This window comes from Hyla sarda, chromosome 4 (assembly GCF_029499605.1).
Source record: "Hyla sarda isolate aHylSar1 chromosome 4, aHylSar1.hap1, whole genome shotgun sequence".
In the NCBI taxonomy this organism is placed as follows: Eukaryota; Metazoa; Chordata; class Amphibia; order Anura; family Hylidae; genus Hyla; species Hyla sarda.
Window position 1 is genome coordinate 135946164 of NC_079192.1, and position 16968 is coordinate 135963131.

General features: G+C 43.6%; 1 protein-coding gene across 15 annotated transcripts in view; it reads left to right on the top strand.

Annotated features, from left to right (window-relative positions):
- FAM227B (family with sequence similarity 227 member B) overlaps nucleotides 1-16968 on the top strand; it is a 266903-nt gene that overhangs the window by 67033 nt on the left and 182902 nt on the right. For all 15 annotated transcript variants that reach the window (XR_008892487.1, XM_056572242.1, XM_056572253.1 and 12 more), the window contains one exon: nucleotides 3843-3901. Coding sequence is in view for 14 of the 15 variants with exons in the window: in XM_056572242.1 (XP_056428217.1) it covers nucleotides 3843-3901 (59 nt within the window). In the remaining variant the exon portion in view is untranslated. The remainder of the gene's footprint in view (nucleotides 1-3842; nucleotides 3902-16968) is intronic.

The window sequence follows — 16968 nt, forward strand, 5'->3', positions numbered from 1 at the left end:
GCTAACGAAGTAGACAGCCACATAGATAGCCAGGTAGGTAGGTAGCCCTGTCCCATGTGCTTGGCTCCTGGCAGTTCCTGCAGATGATTGCTGCCCCCGATGCCATCCTGCCCACAAAGGATGGGGCTGGCTGTAGAGCATGGAGCGCTAAGAAGGCTCTGGTCTTTCCCTCCATGCTGCCAATGCGCTGCCTGTGTTGGAGAATGAAATGCTGCCCCCTCCCCCTGCTATAAAATTACACCAACCACAATGCCCCCACATCCATTATTTTATACAGTTAAATAGACTAGTAACACTCGGAGCCCCCAGACCAAATAAAGAAAGGGCCCCCTGTGAGACTCAACCCCTGGTCCACTTCTCGGCCCTGTCCCTATTTCACCCAAACACAACAATATAAATATAGTCGTTAACATATGTAAGACACCTGTAAACAAGGAGAAATCTTATCACTGTTACAGACCAAATCCTGTATACTGAGACCAATATTTCCAATAATAACAGTATTCGTGATACACATTATACCACCACACACAGACTGGATTATACTGTGATACTGAGTAAAAACCACTATACACAGACTAGCAATACCAATAATACCAGAATATAAATAATACCAGAGCCAAATAATACCGGCGCATCAGGAACACAGTATACATCACACAGTAACTGACTAATGCACCGTACTGTTACCGAATAAAACCACTGTACACAGACTGGTATTCCCCCATACTGTGCCCATATAGAGGTATATACCAGCTGTAGATAGGATCTGTATACCATATAAATGATTATATACAGGACCATATAGAGGTATATGCCATCTGTACACAGGATCAGCGGCTTCTTTCCTTTTTTTTTTTTCCTGTCCTGATCAGACATGATGACTTCTTCCAAGAAAAACTCATTGGCATATGCAGGATAAACACATTAAACTCTGCATTTTCAGTGCCCTTTACACAATTTCCCTATCTATAGGACCTGAACTGTTATAATGTCCCCCTTGGTGTCTGCATAGTAAAGGTAGGTAGCTAGCTAGCTACGTTGGTAGACAGCCAGGTAGGTTGCAAGATAGGTAGCTGTCTAGGTAGGTTATTACCTAGCTAGGTAGGTAGTTAGGTGGATAGATAGCCAGGTAGCCAGACAGGTAGGTTAATAGGTAGACAGCCAGGTGGGTAGGCGGCGTGGGTAGGTAGACAGTCAGGTAGGTAACTAGTTAGCTAGGTAGGCAGTCAGGTAGGAGGGTGGGTGGGTTAGGTAGGTAGACAGCCAGTTAGGTAGGTAGGTAGGCAGGTAGGTGAGTAGGTAGGTAGACAGCCAGCTAGGTAGGAAGCCAGGTAGGTAGGTAGGTAAGGAAGGAGGGAGCTAGATGAGTGGGCATGTAGGAAGCCAGGTGGGTAGGTAGATAGGGAGGGAGCCAGATGAGTAGACAGGTAGGCATCCAGATGCGTAGGTAAATAGATAGCCAGTTAGTTACGTAGGTAGGTAGATAGGGAGGGAGCCAGGTGAGTAGGCAGGTAGGCAGCCAGGTGGGTAGAAAGATGCACACACTCCTCCCAGCCCCTCCAACAACCAATAGCAGGGGGGGCGTCTGAGCCAATCATTGACCGTCCAGTGACTCAGCACTTTTAACTGCTGTAGGATCACATTCGGCTCCAGATTAGTTTTTTCACTACACTGGCAATACGCTGACAGCACTGTGACGTTCTGAGCCTAAGAAGCATGGAGTGGAGCAGTGCCGGAGGAACAGGACGTCGATACCGGAGCAACAAGGGAACGTAGGAAGGTGAGTTAAAGCAGGCTGGTGGACTGCAGCTTCCAGTTTGCTAAGACAATAGAAGAGGTTGATAGGGTTGTGCTATACAGCGTACAGTTATAAGCACCATTGAGGTATACACTATTTGGCCCTGTGGCACACATTAATATTTTTTTTTTCTTCTCTGAAGATATAGATATTTTTAAAGAGGTTGTGTGCTAGTATTTCTTATTGAATATCTAATAAAAGTATATGTTTTATAATGGTAAACAAGTGGGTAGAGAGATCCCATTTCACTAGAAATTTAAAATGTTAAGTTGTTAACTTACATGTGACCCCACCGTACCCACGTTTTGTATACTGCCATTTCAAGGCGGCAACAGCAAATGGACGCGGCCCAACAGATTGCAATAAAGAATAGACCTTGTTGAGTGGCTTGGATAAGGCAGTAGTGCCCAAAAGCAGCTTTACCTTTTAGAAAATTTGGGTTTTCAAGGGTACAGTAAAAAAAAATTATCACCAGGGATATGAAACTTAGAGTGCATGTCAGTTTAGGGCAGAAATACATGAATTTCACTGAACAGATGAGCAACAAATTTAACCCCATTCCTGGCCCAGAAGCTTGCAGCTGGCAAATCATGTAAGTGGGGCAAGTGTGCATTTGCCCACAGGGGGGCACTCGGAGACACAGTGGGTTGCACAGTGGGACCAAGAAAAGCGGAAGCAGAGGAAAACCTATACACCGCGCTGGAGTGCACTATCTTACAACATAATTGATGGTTGATGTTTCTGTTTTGTGCATGCTTTAGGAGTCATGTTAATAGGGCCTATAGGACAGAAACACAAATCTCCCTAACCATATGCTTTAAAGAGTACCTGTCATCAAACCATATTTTCTAAACTAACTCAGATTATCTTCCCTAACTACTCCTAACACCCCCTCCTACCCTATAAAAAAAATTCCAAGCTCTAAAAAGCTCTGTATCATACCGTTCTCTTTGCTCGCATTGTTTGAGCTCCCCGCAGGAGAAAGTGGGCGTTCCCCAACGGGGCGACGTCAGTGAAGCCTGCGACAGCTGTGACTCGCTATGCCTGGCAGGCGATTCCTGTGTTTGGACTTCTGCAAGCCCGGGTGGAGACCAAACTGTTTGACTTGCGCAGTGAACAGGACAGAGCCACCTAGTGGCTGTTTTTTAATCACATAAAAAACATAAAGGTTGAGAATTTTAACAGCAAATAAATAGCAAAGTGTCTTATAATAACATAAAGAACAATATATTAAAAGTTTAGTTTGGTGACAGGTACTCTTTAAAAAAGCATTTGGTTTCCAAGCACTGATCGTTGGTATTGTGGGGGTGGATGTTTCATTTATTTATTTATTTATTTTTTTTAAACTAGTATCACATAGTCTGCTATAGTTAAAAAAATGTTATTAATATCAATGAATGTATTACATTGCAGCTTATATTGATAAATGTCTATATCCAAGTAATGTCCTGCAGAAAACATAAAAAAAAAATAATAATCTTGTTAACTGTAAGTGAACTATTGGTTTTTAATAAGTATAATGAGAGCTAAATGACCATGTCGATTTTTAAACTTTGCAGCTAAAGGATTTTGTATTTAGTGTGCTATAATAAATAATATTTAGGTGTTGTCGTTGATTGAATTTAAACCCAAGACTTCAGTGCCGCAAGGAAACAGCACTGATCTCTGAATCACTGTGATCCAGTGTTGTTTTTTATATGTTGTGGTATCACTTTAGGCTATGTTCTCATCACATTTTCCTGCACAGCAGACCAAGCTTGACTCCCTCAAAATGAAAGTACATTAATGTTTGGTAAATTAAACTCAATGGGCCCGCTGTCAGTACCCTGTTGTATAAGTCAGCAGTCCTTTTCAGCAGGTTGCAGACATATACCCTGACCATATTCTACATATTATTCTACAAATTTGGAAAAATAAAATACATAATTTTTACTACATTGTTTACATGTATTAAATATTTTCTGTGAAGCCTGTTCAAAGTTATTACTGTTAGTGAGCTTTAAATAAAAGCTATCAATAAGTGTTTTATTTAATCTTACAGTCTTTCTTACTGAGGCTGATATACCTGAACTCTCTCAGAATGCACAAGAAACTAATAAGGTAATATAGTGTTATTTGTCTAATGTTACAGCAAGTCTACAGTGCTTTTCTCTTCGTCAATAATGCTGCTATTTTTTAACAGGAATCTGCTAATAGTCAGTGAGATATCTCAGGATGTGTTTGAAAATGGATTGGACTGAGCTGTCTTTGCGCGATTAGAAAAGGAAAGTGCCATGTGGCAAATGTGAACAGAGCCTTATCGTATGTGAAAAGAAGCCAGCACCCATGGCCAATACCGGACATTACTGATCAGGCCACTGTCTGGAATTAACCCTGTAGAAGGTGCAATAAAAACTAATTGCGGCATCTTTATAAGAAAAAGTCTATTGCCGGTTGCATAGTGGAACTGATTGGGACCACTGCAGCAAATTTGGGGGGTCCCGATCAGCGGACAGGACAGGCGGGGAGGTCTCTTACCTGCCCCGGCTTGTCCGATTTACTCTCTCACAGTAGGCAGCCTCAGCAGCCTCTAGTAATGGAATGCCAATAACACTAATCAATACTGTGCTATGGCACAGTATTCAGTGTATGCTGTTGAAAGATTGATATAATAGTCCCCTATGTTAATAGTCCACAAAAATGTTAATACATGCTAATAAGCCTCTTCCCTAATTAAAGTTTCAATCACCCCCCCCCCTCTTATCCCATTTTCCAAATAAATGATTTAATTGATTTAAAAAAAATTTAGCTTCCACAATCATCTGACGTCTCAGTTTAGACACCGGATGATTTGACTCGCCGGATCGATACAGACAGGGGAACGCATCTTGCTGCGTTCCCCCGTCCGTGCAGCATATACCTGTCAGGCAACTGATGGTTTTGACTGATGACAATTTATGCACTTTTTGAGCATCAGTCATGCCATCAGTTGTGAACAGTTTATGTAAAAAAAAAAAACTAAGCCTGACACAACTGACATATGAAAAAGCTAGCCTTAAAAATATGGAGTGTCATCGCGTTGGCAAATGTCCAAACTAATTAAAATATATTGTTAATGAAATTGCACAGTCAGTTGCTTAAAGAGTACCTGTCATCAAACCATATTTTCTAAACTAACTCAGATTATATTCCCTAACTACTCCTAACATCCCTCCTGCCCTATAAAAAAAAAAAAAAAAAAAGCTCTGTATCATACCTTTTACCATGCTCACATTTTGTGAGCTGCCCGCAGAAGAAAGTGGGCATTTCCCAGCAGGCGCAATGTCATTAAAGCCTGCGAGAGCTGTGCCTCGCCATGCCCCGTATGCACTTCCTGAGTTTTGTTTCCTGCCTGGCCGGGTGGAGACCAAAATAACTGTTTGAATTGTGTCATGAATGTGGCACGAAACAGAACAGAGCCACCTGGTGGCTTTTTTTTTCAATCACATTAAAAACATACAAAGGTTAAGAATTTTAACAGCAAGTAAATAGCAAAGTGTCTTATAATTACATTAGGAACAATATATTAAAAGTTTAGTTTGACAGGTACTCTTTAAAGGGGTATTCCGGCTTATAACAGCATAAGTCTTGTGTTAACAACTATTAAGAGTTCAATTAAAGAGTACCTATCATCATCTTAACTCTCCCTAACCCCCCTCCCCATCTGTCCCTGACTCTCACTAACTCTATCCCTATAATTATAGGGAGGGAGAAGGTGAGAACTTCTTACACACTGCTCTCTCACCTGTCTCCAGCCGGCCATGTCTGCAGCTGCTGCCGGCACAGCGCTCACTCCCACCTGTCTGACAGATGGGAGCAGCACTGTGCTCGTCACGTGTCCCGGCCACAGTCTGAGATTTCAGGCTCTTGCCAGGCCAGCATGAGTCCGAAATCACTAGTTGCCGGGACATGTAGGGAGACCCCTAGTGGTGGGATTTCCCAAGTGAAAAAAAACATAGAAGTAGAATTTTTTTAAAAAAAGACATATATTTAGGAACTATACATTATTTAACAACACATAAAAAGCTTTTTATTTTTGACAGGTACTCTACAAAATTTTACTGAACCAACCTCCTAATAATATTATTTTTTTTAACCTGTTGAGGACGTAGGGCGTACCTGTACGCCCTACGCCCGATCCCGGTGTTTAAAACGGGGTCACACCGGGTCGGTCCTGTGACCCCGCATCACACCAGGTCGGTCCCAGGACCCTGGGCTAACCACGTGGCACCAATCGTTGTGCCTTGCGCTATTAACCCTTCAGACGCGGCGATCAAAGTTGACCGCCGCGTCTGAAAGTTAAAGTAAATGCTTCCCGGCAGCTCAGTCGGGCTGATCGGACATCGCAATAAAATCGCGATGTCCCGATCAGCTAGGACGCGAGCGGAGACCCCCTTACCTTGCTCCATCGCGTCCGGGTTTGATTGCTCCAAGCCTGAGCTACAGGCTTGAGTAATCGAGCCCCTATCTCACTGATCCATGCAAAGCTATGGCTTTGCAGGGATCAGCATAAGAGATCAGTGTGTGCAGTGCTATAGCTCCCTATGGGAGCTATAGCACTGCAAAAGAAAAGTGAATAAAAAAAGTTAACAAAGGTCTTTAACCCCTTCCCTAATTAAATTTTGACTCACCCCCCTTTTCCCATAAAAAAAACTGTGTAAATAAAAGAAATATGGTATCGCCGCGTGCAAAAATGTCCGAACTATAAAAATATTTTGTTAATTAAATCGCACGGCCATTTTAATTAAATCGCACGGTCATTTTATATTCTACAGAATAAAGATAAGGTGTTTTTACCAAAAAATGCACTGCGTAGAAACGGAAGCCCCCAAAAGTTACGAAATGACATTTTTTCTTCAATTTTGTCGCACAATGAATTTTTTTTCTGTTTCACCGTGGATTTTTGGGTAAAATGACTGTCACTGCAAAGTAGAATTGGTGGCGCAAAAAATAAGCTATCATATGGAATTTTATGTGCAAAATTTTAAGCGTTATGATTTTTAGAAGGTGATGAGGAAAAAAATGAAAATGCAAAAATGGAAAAACCCTGTGTCCTTAAGGGGTTAAACATAAAAGCCTTACAATGTACTGTTCCAAATTATTACGTGCAGTACGTTATAGGTTGTACACTAAAGAAACACAACGTAGAGTATGATTCTACCCAAAATATAAATTTTTTTTCTTTATTGTTTAAAATACAAAAACACAATAAAATATTACAGGCAGGCATTCCCATTTAACAGCGGGGTGGTATTGTACAGAAACGGTGAGGTAATATGCATACTATTGCACAGAAATGGTTAGGTAATATGCATACTATACTATCGGAACCGGCCAACCAATAGCAGATCTGGGGCCGGGGGGGGGGGGGGGGGTTAAAGTTCGGTTCCCCCATTCTGCCCACCCACAGTAGACCGGGCAGAACTGGGGAACCGACGGTGAACGAAGCCGGAGGTCCACTTGCCATCGGCGGTAGGTGGCAGATAACGGCATTGCGGCTCCCTGGTGCAGCGATTCTACAGAAGCCGGTGAGTTACCTAGCATCATCTGGGGGGCTACAATTTTGAGACCACTATACAGTGGTCTCTAAACAGTAGCCCTCCAGATGTTGCAAAACTACAACTCCCAGAATGCCCAGACAGCTGTTTGCGCATGCTGGGATTTGCAGTTTTGCAAAAGCTGGAGGGCTACAGTTTGGAGATCACTGTGCAGTGGTCTCTAAACTGTGGCCCTTTAGATCTTGCAAAACTACAACTCCCAGCATGCCCAAACAGCTGTCTCGGCATGCTGGGAGTTGTATTTGCGTACCTCCAGCTGTTGCATAACTACATCTCCCAGCATGCCCTTTGGCGATCAGTACATGCTGGGAGTTGTAGTTTTGCAACAGCTGGAGGCACACTGGCTGGAAAATACTGAGTTAGGTAACTGGTTGGAAAACCTTCAGTTAGGTTCTGTTACCTAACTCAGTATTTTCCAACCAGTGTGCCTCCAGCTGTTGCAAAAGTACAACTCCCAGCATGCACGGTCTTTCAGTGCATGCTGGGAGTTGTAGTCTTTAAACAGCTGGAGGTTTGCCCCCCCCCCCCCATGTTAATGTACAGGGTACATTCACACGGGCGGGTTTACAGTGAGTTCCCTGCTTCAAGTTTGAGCTGTGGCAAATCCCTAGTGAAAAACTCACCGTAAACCTGTGCCTGTGCGAATGTACCCCAAAAACAGTACACTACACTAACACATAATAAAGGGTAAAACACAACATATACACCCCCTTAACTGCCCCCCTCCCCTCCCCCCCCCCCCCCCCAATAAAAATGAAAATGTATCGTACGGCATTGTTTCCAAAACGGAGGCTCCAGCTGTTGCAGAACAACAACTCCCAGCATTTCCGGACAGCCGCTGACTGGGTTTGGCAACAGCTGGAGGCACCCTATTTGGGAATCACTGGTGTAGAATACCCCTATGCAAATTTAGTCCTCAAATGCACATGGCGCTCTATCACTTCGGAGCCCTGTCGTATTTCAAGGAAACAGTTTAGGGCCACATATGGGGGATTTCCGTGCTCGGAGGCAATTGCACTACAACTTTTGGGGGCTTTTTCTCCTTTTACCTCTTATGAAAAGGAAAAGTTGGGGTCTACACCAGCCTGTTAGTGTTAAAAAATAAAAAAACATTTACACTAACATGCTGGTGTTGCCCCATACTTTTTATTTTCACAAGAGGTAAATGGGGGGAAAAAAAAAGACCCCAAAACTTGTTACGCAATTGCTCCTGAGTACGGAAATACCCCATATGTGGACGTAAAATGCTCTGCGGACGCACAGCAAGGCTAAGTGAGAGTGAGAGCTTACCCTGTACATTTGAGGCCTAAATTGGTGATTTGCACAGGGGTGGCTAATTTTACAGCGGTTCTGACATAAATGCAAAAAATAAATACCCATGTGTGACCCCATTTTGGAAACTACACCCCTCATGGAACGTAACAAGGGGTTTAGTGAGCCTTAACACCCCACAGGTGTTTGATGAATTTTCGTTAAAGGTTTACTCCGCTGCCCAGCGTCCGGAACATTGAGTTCCTGAACGCTGTGTGCGGGCTTCCGTGTTCACGCCTGCTCCCTCGTGAAGTCGTGTGATGTCACGGCCCACCCCCTCAATGCAAGTCTATGGGAGGGGGCGTGACAGCCGTCTCACCCCTTCCCATAGACTTTCATTAAGGGGGCAGGCCGTGATGTCATGAGGGGGCGGGCGTGAACACGGAAGTCCGCACACAGCGTTCAAGAACTCAATGTTTTGGACAATGGGGAGAAGAGTAACCCTTTAAAGTTGGATGGGAAAATAAGAAAAAAAAAATTTCACTAAAAGGCTGGTGTTACCCTAAATTTTAAATTTTCACAAAATTTGTAACCTCATCTCTTCTGAGTAAGAACATATTCCATATGTGGATGTAAAGGGCTCTGCAGGTGCACTACAATGCTCAGAAGAGAAGGAGCGCCATTGGGCTTTTAGAGAGAAAATTTGTCCAAATTGAAGGCCACATGTGTTTACAAAGCCCCCATAGTGCCAGAACAATGGACCCCCCCCCCACATGTGACCCCATTTTGGAAACTACACCCCTCACATAGTGTAATAGGGTTTGCAGTGAACATTTACGCCCCACAAGTGTCTGACAGATTTTTGAAACAGTGGGCCAGGAAAATGAAAAATGTAATTTTTCATATGCACAGCTCACTGTTCCGAAGATCTGTACAACGCCAGTGGGGTGTAAATGCTCTCTACACACCTTATTCAATTCTGTGAGGGGTGTAGTTTCCAAAATGGGGGTCACATGGGGGGGGGGGTCCACTGTTCTGGCACCAGATGGGCTTTGTAAACGCATATGGCCCCTGACTTCCATTCCAAACAAATTCTCTCTGCAAAAGCTCAATGGCACTCCATAGGTGCTGTTCTGGCACCATAGGGGCTTCCTAAATGCGACATGCCCCCCAAAAACCATTTTTAGAAAAATTTGCTTTCCAAAAGCCAAATGTGACTCCTTCTCTTCTGAACATTGTAGTTCGCCCGCAGAGCATTTTACTAACATGGGGTATTTCCATACTCAGAAATGTTGGGGGGCATTTTCTTCCATTACCCTTTGTAAAAATGGTAAATTTTCATTTACACATCCGAGTTTAACAAAAGGTCGTCAAACACCTATTGGGTGTTAAGGCTCACTGGACCCCTTGTTGCGTGCCTTGAGGGGTGTAGTTTCCAAAATAGTATGCCATGTGGGGGGTTTTCTGGCACAATATGGGCTTCCTACATGCGACATGCCCCCCAAAAACCATATCAGCAAAATTCACTCTCCAAAATCCCATTGTCGCTCCTTCCCTTCTGAGCCCTCTACTGCACCTGCCAAACACTTCACATACACATATGGGTATTTCCTTACTCGAGAGAAATTGGGTTACAAGAACAGGCGAGTGGGAAAAAAAATGAAGATTTTGAATTTTCTCCTTCACTTTGCTACTATTCCTGTGAAACACCTAAAGGGTTAACAAACTTTCCGAATGTCATTTTGCATACTTTGAGGGGTGTAGTTTCTATAATGGGGTCATTTATGGGGTATTTCTAATATGAAGGCCCTTCATATCCACTTCAAAACTGAACTGGTCCCTGAAAAATTCCAATTTTAAAAATTTATTGAAAAATGAGAAAATTGCTGCTGAACTTTGAAGCCCTCTGATGTCTTCCAAAAGTAAAAACATGTCAACTTTATAATGCAAACATAAAGTAGACATATTGTATATGTGAATCAAAATATAATTTATTTGAAATGTCTATTTTCCTTACAAGCAGAGAGCTTCAAAGTTAGAAAAATTCTACATTTTTAATTTTTTCATCAAATTTTTTAATTTTTCACCAAGAAATGATGCAAGTAGCGACAAAAAATGTACCACTAACATAAAGTTGAACATGTCAAACCTCCTCCCACTCAAACAGTACATCTTAACAGTTACTTCAAACTAGCTCTGTAATAGGCAATGGAAATAGCTTATACCTCTCACCTCAAACCCCCCCCCCCCCCCTCCCCTCCCCACACTTATCTTGGGTCTCCCAAGATACTAACTGATCTCAGCCTGTCCGGAATCAATCTCGGAATCAGAATGAAAGGTAAAAGCATCCCAGAATTATTAATACTTGAAGTGACAGTGGTCAGATGTGCAAAAAACACTGGTCCTTAAGGTGAAAATAGGCTTTGTCCTTAAGGGGTTAACACACACATAAGGGGGTCATGAATATAAAAATATCTTACCCATGTTGGATCTGTGCAAACACAACACAATACCACTACAGCTGTTTCGGCTCCTTCCTCAGGGGGCATACCCTTTACTTGTCCAGAGCTCGATTTTATACTGCTAATCCCCCTAGTCCCTTCCGAGACGCTACTGTGACCTCCGCCCACGTCATGTTGATCACATGATACAGCGTGCATCACGTGAGATGCCAGAAGATAATGCTTTAATCTCCCGGCGTCATTGCACTACTGCGCATGTCCGGCTTACTCTAAAGCCAACATGCGCACAATGCTGCTAGCCGCCGGGGATCCCAGTGCTCCGGCTTTTCATCACCGATGTGCACACTTGTGATGATCACCATGGTATGGCACATGGACATGTGTTATGGTTGATAGAGTTGTCAAAACTATTATAACTAACTATAACCAGTGATTAATAGCTATATCTCCATGGTAGTAATTTTGTTTACTTTTTAACCCCTTAAGGACCCAGCCATTTTACACCTTAGGACCCGGCCATTTTTTGAACATCTGACCACTGTCACTTTAAACATTAATAACTCTGGAATGCTTTTACTTATCAATCTGATTCCGAGATTGTTTTTTCGTGACATATTCTACTTTAACATAGTGGTAAAATTTTGTGGTACCTTGCATCCTTTCTTGGTGAAAAATCCCAAAATTTGATGAAAAATTTGAAAATTTAGCATTTTTCTAACTTTGAAGCTCTCTGCTTGTAAGGAAAATGGATATTCCAAATATTTATTTTATTTTATTCACATATACAATATGTCTACTTTATGTTTGCATCATAAAATTGACGTGTTTTTACTTTTGGAAGACACCAGAGGGCTTCAAAGTTCAGCAGCAATTTTCCAATTTTTCACAAAATTTTCAAACTCACTATTTTTCAGGGACCAGTTCAGGTTTGAAGTGGATTTGAAGGGTCTTCATATTAGAAATACCCCACAAATGACCCCATTATAAAAACCGCACCCCCCAAAGTATTCAAAATGACATTCAGTCAGTGTTTTAACCCTTTAGGTGTTTCACAGGAATAGCAGCAAAGTGAAGGAGAAAATTCACAATCTTCATTTTTTACACTTGCATTTTCTTGTAGACCCAATTTTTGAATTTTTACAAGGGGTAAAAGGAGAAAATTTATACTTGTATTTGTAGCCCAATTTCTCTCGAGTAAGGACATACCTCATATGTCCATGAAAAGTGTTCGGCGGGTGCAGTAGAGGGCTCAGAAGCGAAGGAGCGACAAGGGGATTTTGGAGAGTACGTTTTTCAGAAATGGTTTTTGGGGGGCATGTTGCATTTAGGAAGCCCCTATGGTGCCAGAACAGCAAAAAAAAAAAAAACACATGCCATACCATTTTGGAAACTAGACCCCATGAGGAATGTAACAAGGAATTAAGTGAGCCTTAATACCCCACAGGTGTTTCACGACTTTTGCATATGTAAAAAAAAAAAAAAAAAAAATTTCACTAAAATGTGTGTTTCCCCCCCAAATTTCACATTTTTGCAAGGGTTAATAGCAGGAAATACCCCCCAAAATTTGTAACCCCATCTCTTCTAAGTATGGAGGTACCCCATAAGTTGGCATGAAGTGCATTACGGGCGAACTACAATGCTCAGAAGAGAAGGAGTCATATTTGGCTTTTTGAGAGCAAATTTTGCTCGGGGGCATGTCGCATTTAGGAAGCCCCTATGGTGCCAGGACAGCAAAATAACCCCACATGGCATACCATTTTGGAAACTAGACCCCTTGAGGAATGTAACAAGGGGTACAGTGAGCATTTACCCCCCACTGGTGTCTGTCAGATCTTTGGAACAGTGGGCTGAACAAAATTTTTTATTTGCACAGCCCATTGTTCCAAAGATCCGTCAGACACCTGTGGGGTGTAAATTCTCACTGCACCCCTCATTACATTCCGTGAGGGGTGTAGTTTCCGAAATGGGGTCACATGTGTTTTTTTTTTTCTTTTTTGCGTTTGTCAAAACCGCTGTAACAATCAGCCACCCCTGTGCAAATCACCTCAAATGTACATGGTGCACTCTCCCTTCTGGGCCTTGTTGTGCGCCCCCAGAGCACTTTGCGCCCACATATGTGGTATCTCCGTAGTCAGGAGAAACTGCATTACAAATTTTGGGGGGCTTTTTTCCCCTTTACCTCTTGACAAAATGAAAAGTATGGGGCAACACCAGCATGTTAGTGTAAAAATTTTTTTTTTTACACCAACATGCTGGTGTAGACCCCAACTTCCCCTTTTCATAAGGGGTGAAAGGAGAAAAAGCCCCCCAAAATTTGTTAGGCAATTTCTCCCGAGTACTGCGATACCCCATATGTGACCCTAAACTGTTTCCTTGAAATACGACAGGGCTCCGAAGTGAGAGCGCCATGCGCATTTGAGGCCTGAATTAGGGATTTGCATAGGGGTGGACATAGGGGTATTCTACGCCAGTGATTCCCAAACAGGGTGCCTCCAGCTGTTGCAAAACTCCCAGCATGCTTGGACAGTCAACGGCTGTCCGGCAATACTGGGAGTTGTTGTTTTGCAACAGCTGAAGGCTCCATTTTGGAAACAGTGGCGTACCAGACGTTTTTCATTTTTATTGGGGAGGGGAGGGGGCTGTGTAGGGGTATGTGTATATGTAGTGTTTTTTACTTTTTATTTTATTTTGTGTTAGTGTAGTGTAGTGTTTTTAGGGGACAGTCACGCGGGCGGGGGGTTACAGCGAGTTTCCCGCTACGAGTTTGAGCTGCCGCGCAAAATTTGCTGCATCGCAAACTTGCAGCCTGATACTCACTGTAAGCCCCTGCCCATGTGAATGTACCCTGTACATTCACAGGGGGGGGGGGGGGACCTCCAGCTGGTGCAAAACTACAACTCCCAGCATGCACAGTCTATCAGTGCATGCTGGCAGTTATAGTTTTGCAACAGCTGGAGGCACACGGGTTGGGAAACACTGAGTTAGGAAACAGACAATGTTTCCCAACCAGTGTGCCTCCAGTTGTTGCAAAACCACAACTCCCAGCATGCCCAGGCAGCCGAAGGGCATATTGGGAGTAGTGGTTACGTAACAGCTGGAGGAGAACAGTTTGGGGACCACTGTGTAGTGGTGTCCAAGCTGCAGCCCTCCAGATGTTGCAAAACTACAATTCCCAGTATGCCAAAACTCTCAAGGCATGCTGGGAGTTGTAGTTCTGTAACATCTGAAGGGCCAGATGTTACAGAACTACAACTCCCAGTATGCCAAAACTCTCAAGGCATGCTGGGAGTTGTAGTTCTGTAACATCTGAAGGGCCAGATGTTACAGAACTACAACTCCCAGCATGCCTGGACAGTAAGGGCATGCTGAGGATGTGTAGTTTTGCAACATCTGGAAGGGCACAGTGGTCTCCAAACTGTGGACCTCCAGATGTTGCAAAACTGGAACTCCCAGCATGCCCAGGCGCCAAGGGCTGTCTGGGCATGCTGGGAGTTGTAGTTTACAGGGTCCTATTACAGCAATGCATGTCGCTTTACGGCGACGTGCATTGCTGTAAAGGGCCCGACCGCGGCTGAAGATCTACTCACCTGTCGCCGCCGCCGCCGCCATCTTCATCGCAGGGATCCGGGTCTTCAGGGACGAGGTAAGTACCGGGGCCGGTCCCCAGCACTCCCCCGTCCCCCGCCCGTTCTCCGGTCTTCCTCCCGTCCTCTCCGGACTTCAAGGGGCCGGGCAGGACGGGAGGAAGTAACCGCCCCCCCCCTCCTGCGATTGGTCGGTTAGTTAACCGACAGATCGCAGGGTATAGGAGGAGGTGGCAGGTTTGCCACCTCGCTCCTATACATTAGCATGGTCCTGGCTGTCTGTGACAGCCGGGATCATGCGAAATTACCGGCGGTCGGGTCCCAGAGACCCGATCAGCCCGGTATCGCCGCAGATCGCAAGGGCGATTTCCCTTGCGATTTGCGGCGATCGCCGACATGGGGGGCCTACATGGCCCCCCTCGGCGTTTCCCCTGGATGCCTGCTGAAGCATTTCAGCAGGCATCCGCTTCCGATCTCTGCCCGGGGCGCGGCAGAGACCGGAGAAACACCAGGACGTACTAGTACGTCCTGGGTCCTTAAAGCCCAGGGTGCCAGGACGTTCTAGTACATCCTGGGTCCTTAAGGGGTTAATATACTAACAGATGTTATTTATAAATATTAAAGTGACAATAGATGCATATCTTCGCCATTCAGTTTATATATATATATATATATATATATATATATATATATATATATATATGTGTGTCTTTATTTTATATTAACCCCTTCATAATATTGATGGCATGAAATGAATCCATTGACACCCCCTATACCATAATTCGCAATATTAATTGTATTTCTACTAACTATTGTTGTGACCAATTAATTCTCCAAAACTGTTCTAATAGAGTGACATATATGCTGGTGCAATTCATATACAATACATTACAAACACTACAATCATAATAAAGTGACTGGTGCATATACAAAGATTTTGATCTAAAACACTTTAGTGAAAAATTAATAAATAATAATAATAATATGCATCCATTGTAATCTACTGTCACTATACATATCATTAGTGGTGTTTTTGTATTTGCACTGTCAAATTTTTATAATAACATCTGTTATTAGTATATTAAAAAGTAAATGTCACTACCATGGAGATATAGCTATTAATCACGGGTTATAGTTAGTTATAATATATAGTTTTCACAACTCTATCAACCATTACACATGTCCATGTGCCATACCATGGTGATCCTCACAAGTGCGTGCATCAGTGATGAATAGCCGGAGCGCCGGGATCTCCGGCTAGTAGCGCTGTGCGCATGTCTGTTTTAGAGTAAGTCTGACATGCGCAGTAGTGCGATGACGCCGGGAGATTAGAGCGTGATCCTCTAGCATCTCAACAGGTCACGTTACATTTTAACAGGACCCCTTACTTGATAGCAGCTTCACAAGTCTTGCATCCATTGAACCTGTGAGTTTTTGGACCGTTTCTGCTTGAGTTTGTTTGCAAGATGTCAGAATAGGCTCCCAGAGCTACTGTTTGGATGTAAACAGCCTCCCACCCTCATAGATCTTTTGCTTGAGGATGCTCAAAAGGTTCTCAATAGGATTGAGGTCAGGGGAGGATGGAGACCTCACGATGACTTTCTCCCCTTTTAACCCCCCATCGCAGCCATTGATGCAGAGGTATGTTTTTTCAGCATGAAATGGTGCATTGTCATGCATGAAGATGATTTTATTACGGAAAGCATAGTTCTTCCTTCTGTACCAGGGAAGAAAGTGGTCAGTCAGAAACTCCACATACTTTGCAGAGGTCATCTTTACACCTTCGGGTACCCTAAAGGGGCCGAACAGCTCTCTTCCCATGATTCTGGCCCAAAACATGACACCACCACCACCTTGCTGATGTCTCAGCCTTGTTGGAACAGGGTGGCCGTCCACCAACCATCCTTTACTCCATCCATCTGGAACATCCAGAATTGCACGGCACTCATCAGTGAACAGGAATGTTTGAAAATTACCATTCATGTATTTTTCTGCCCAATGCAGCAGTTTCTGCTTGGGAGCATTGCTTATTGGTGGCCGAATAGAAGGTTTATGCACAGCTGCGAGACTCTACACCTTGATGTCCGTGGGACTCCAGAGGCACCAGCAGCTTCAAATATCTATTTGCTGCTATGTAATGGTATTTTAGCAGCAGCTTTCTTGAGCCGATGCATGGATCTGGCTGAACTCTTCATCAATGTGCCTTTATCTGCACGAACCCATCTGTGCTCTGAATCAGCCACAAATCTCTTATCCCCTTAAAGGGGTTATCCAGGAAAAAAAATGTTTTTATA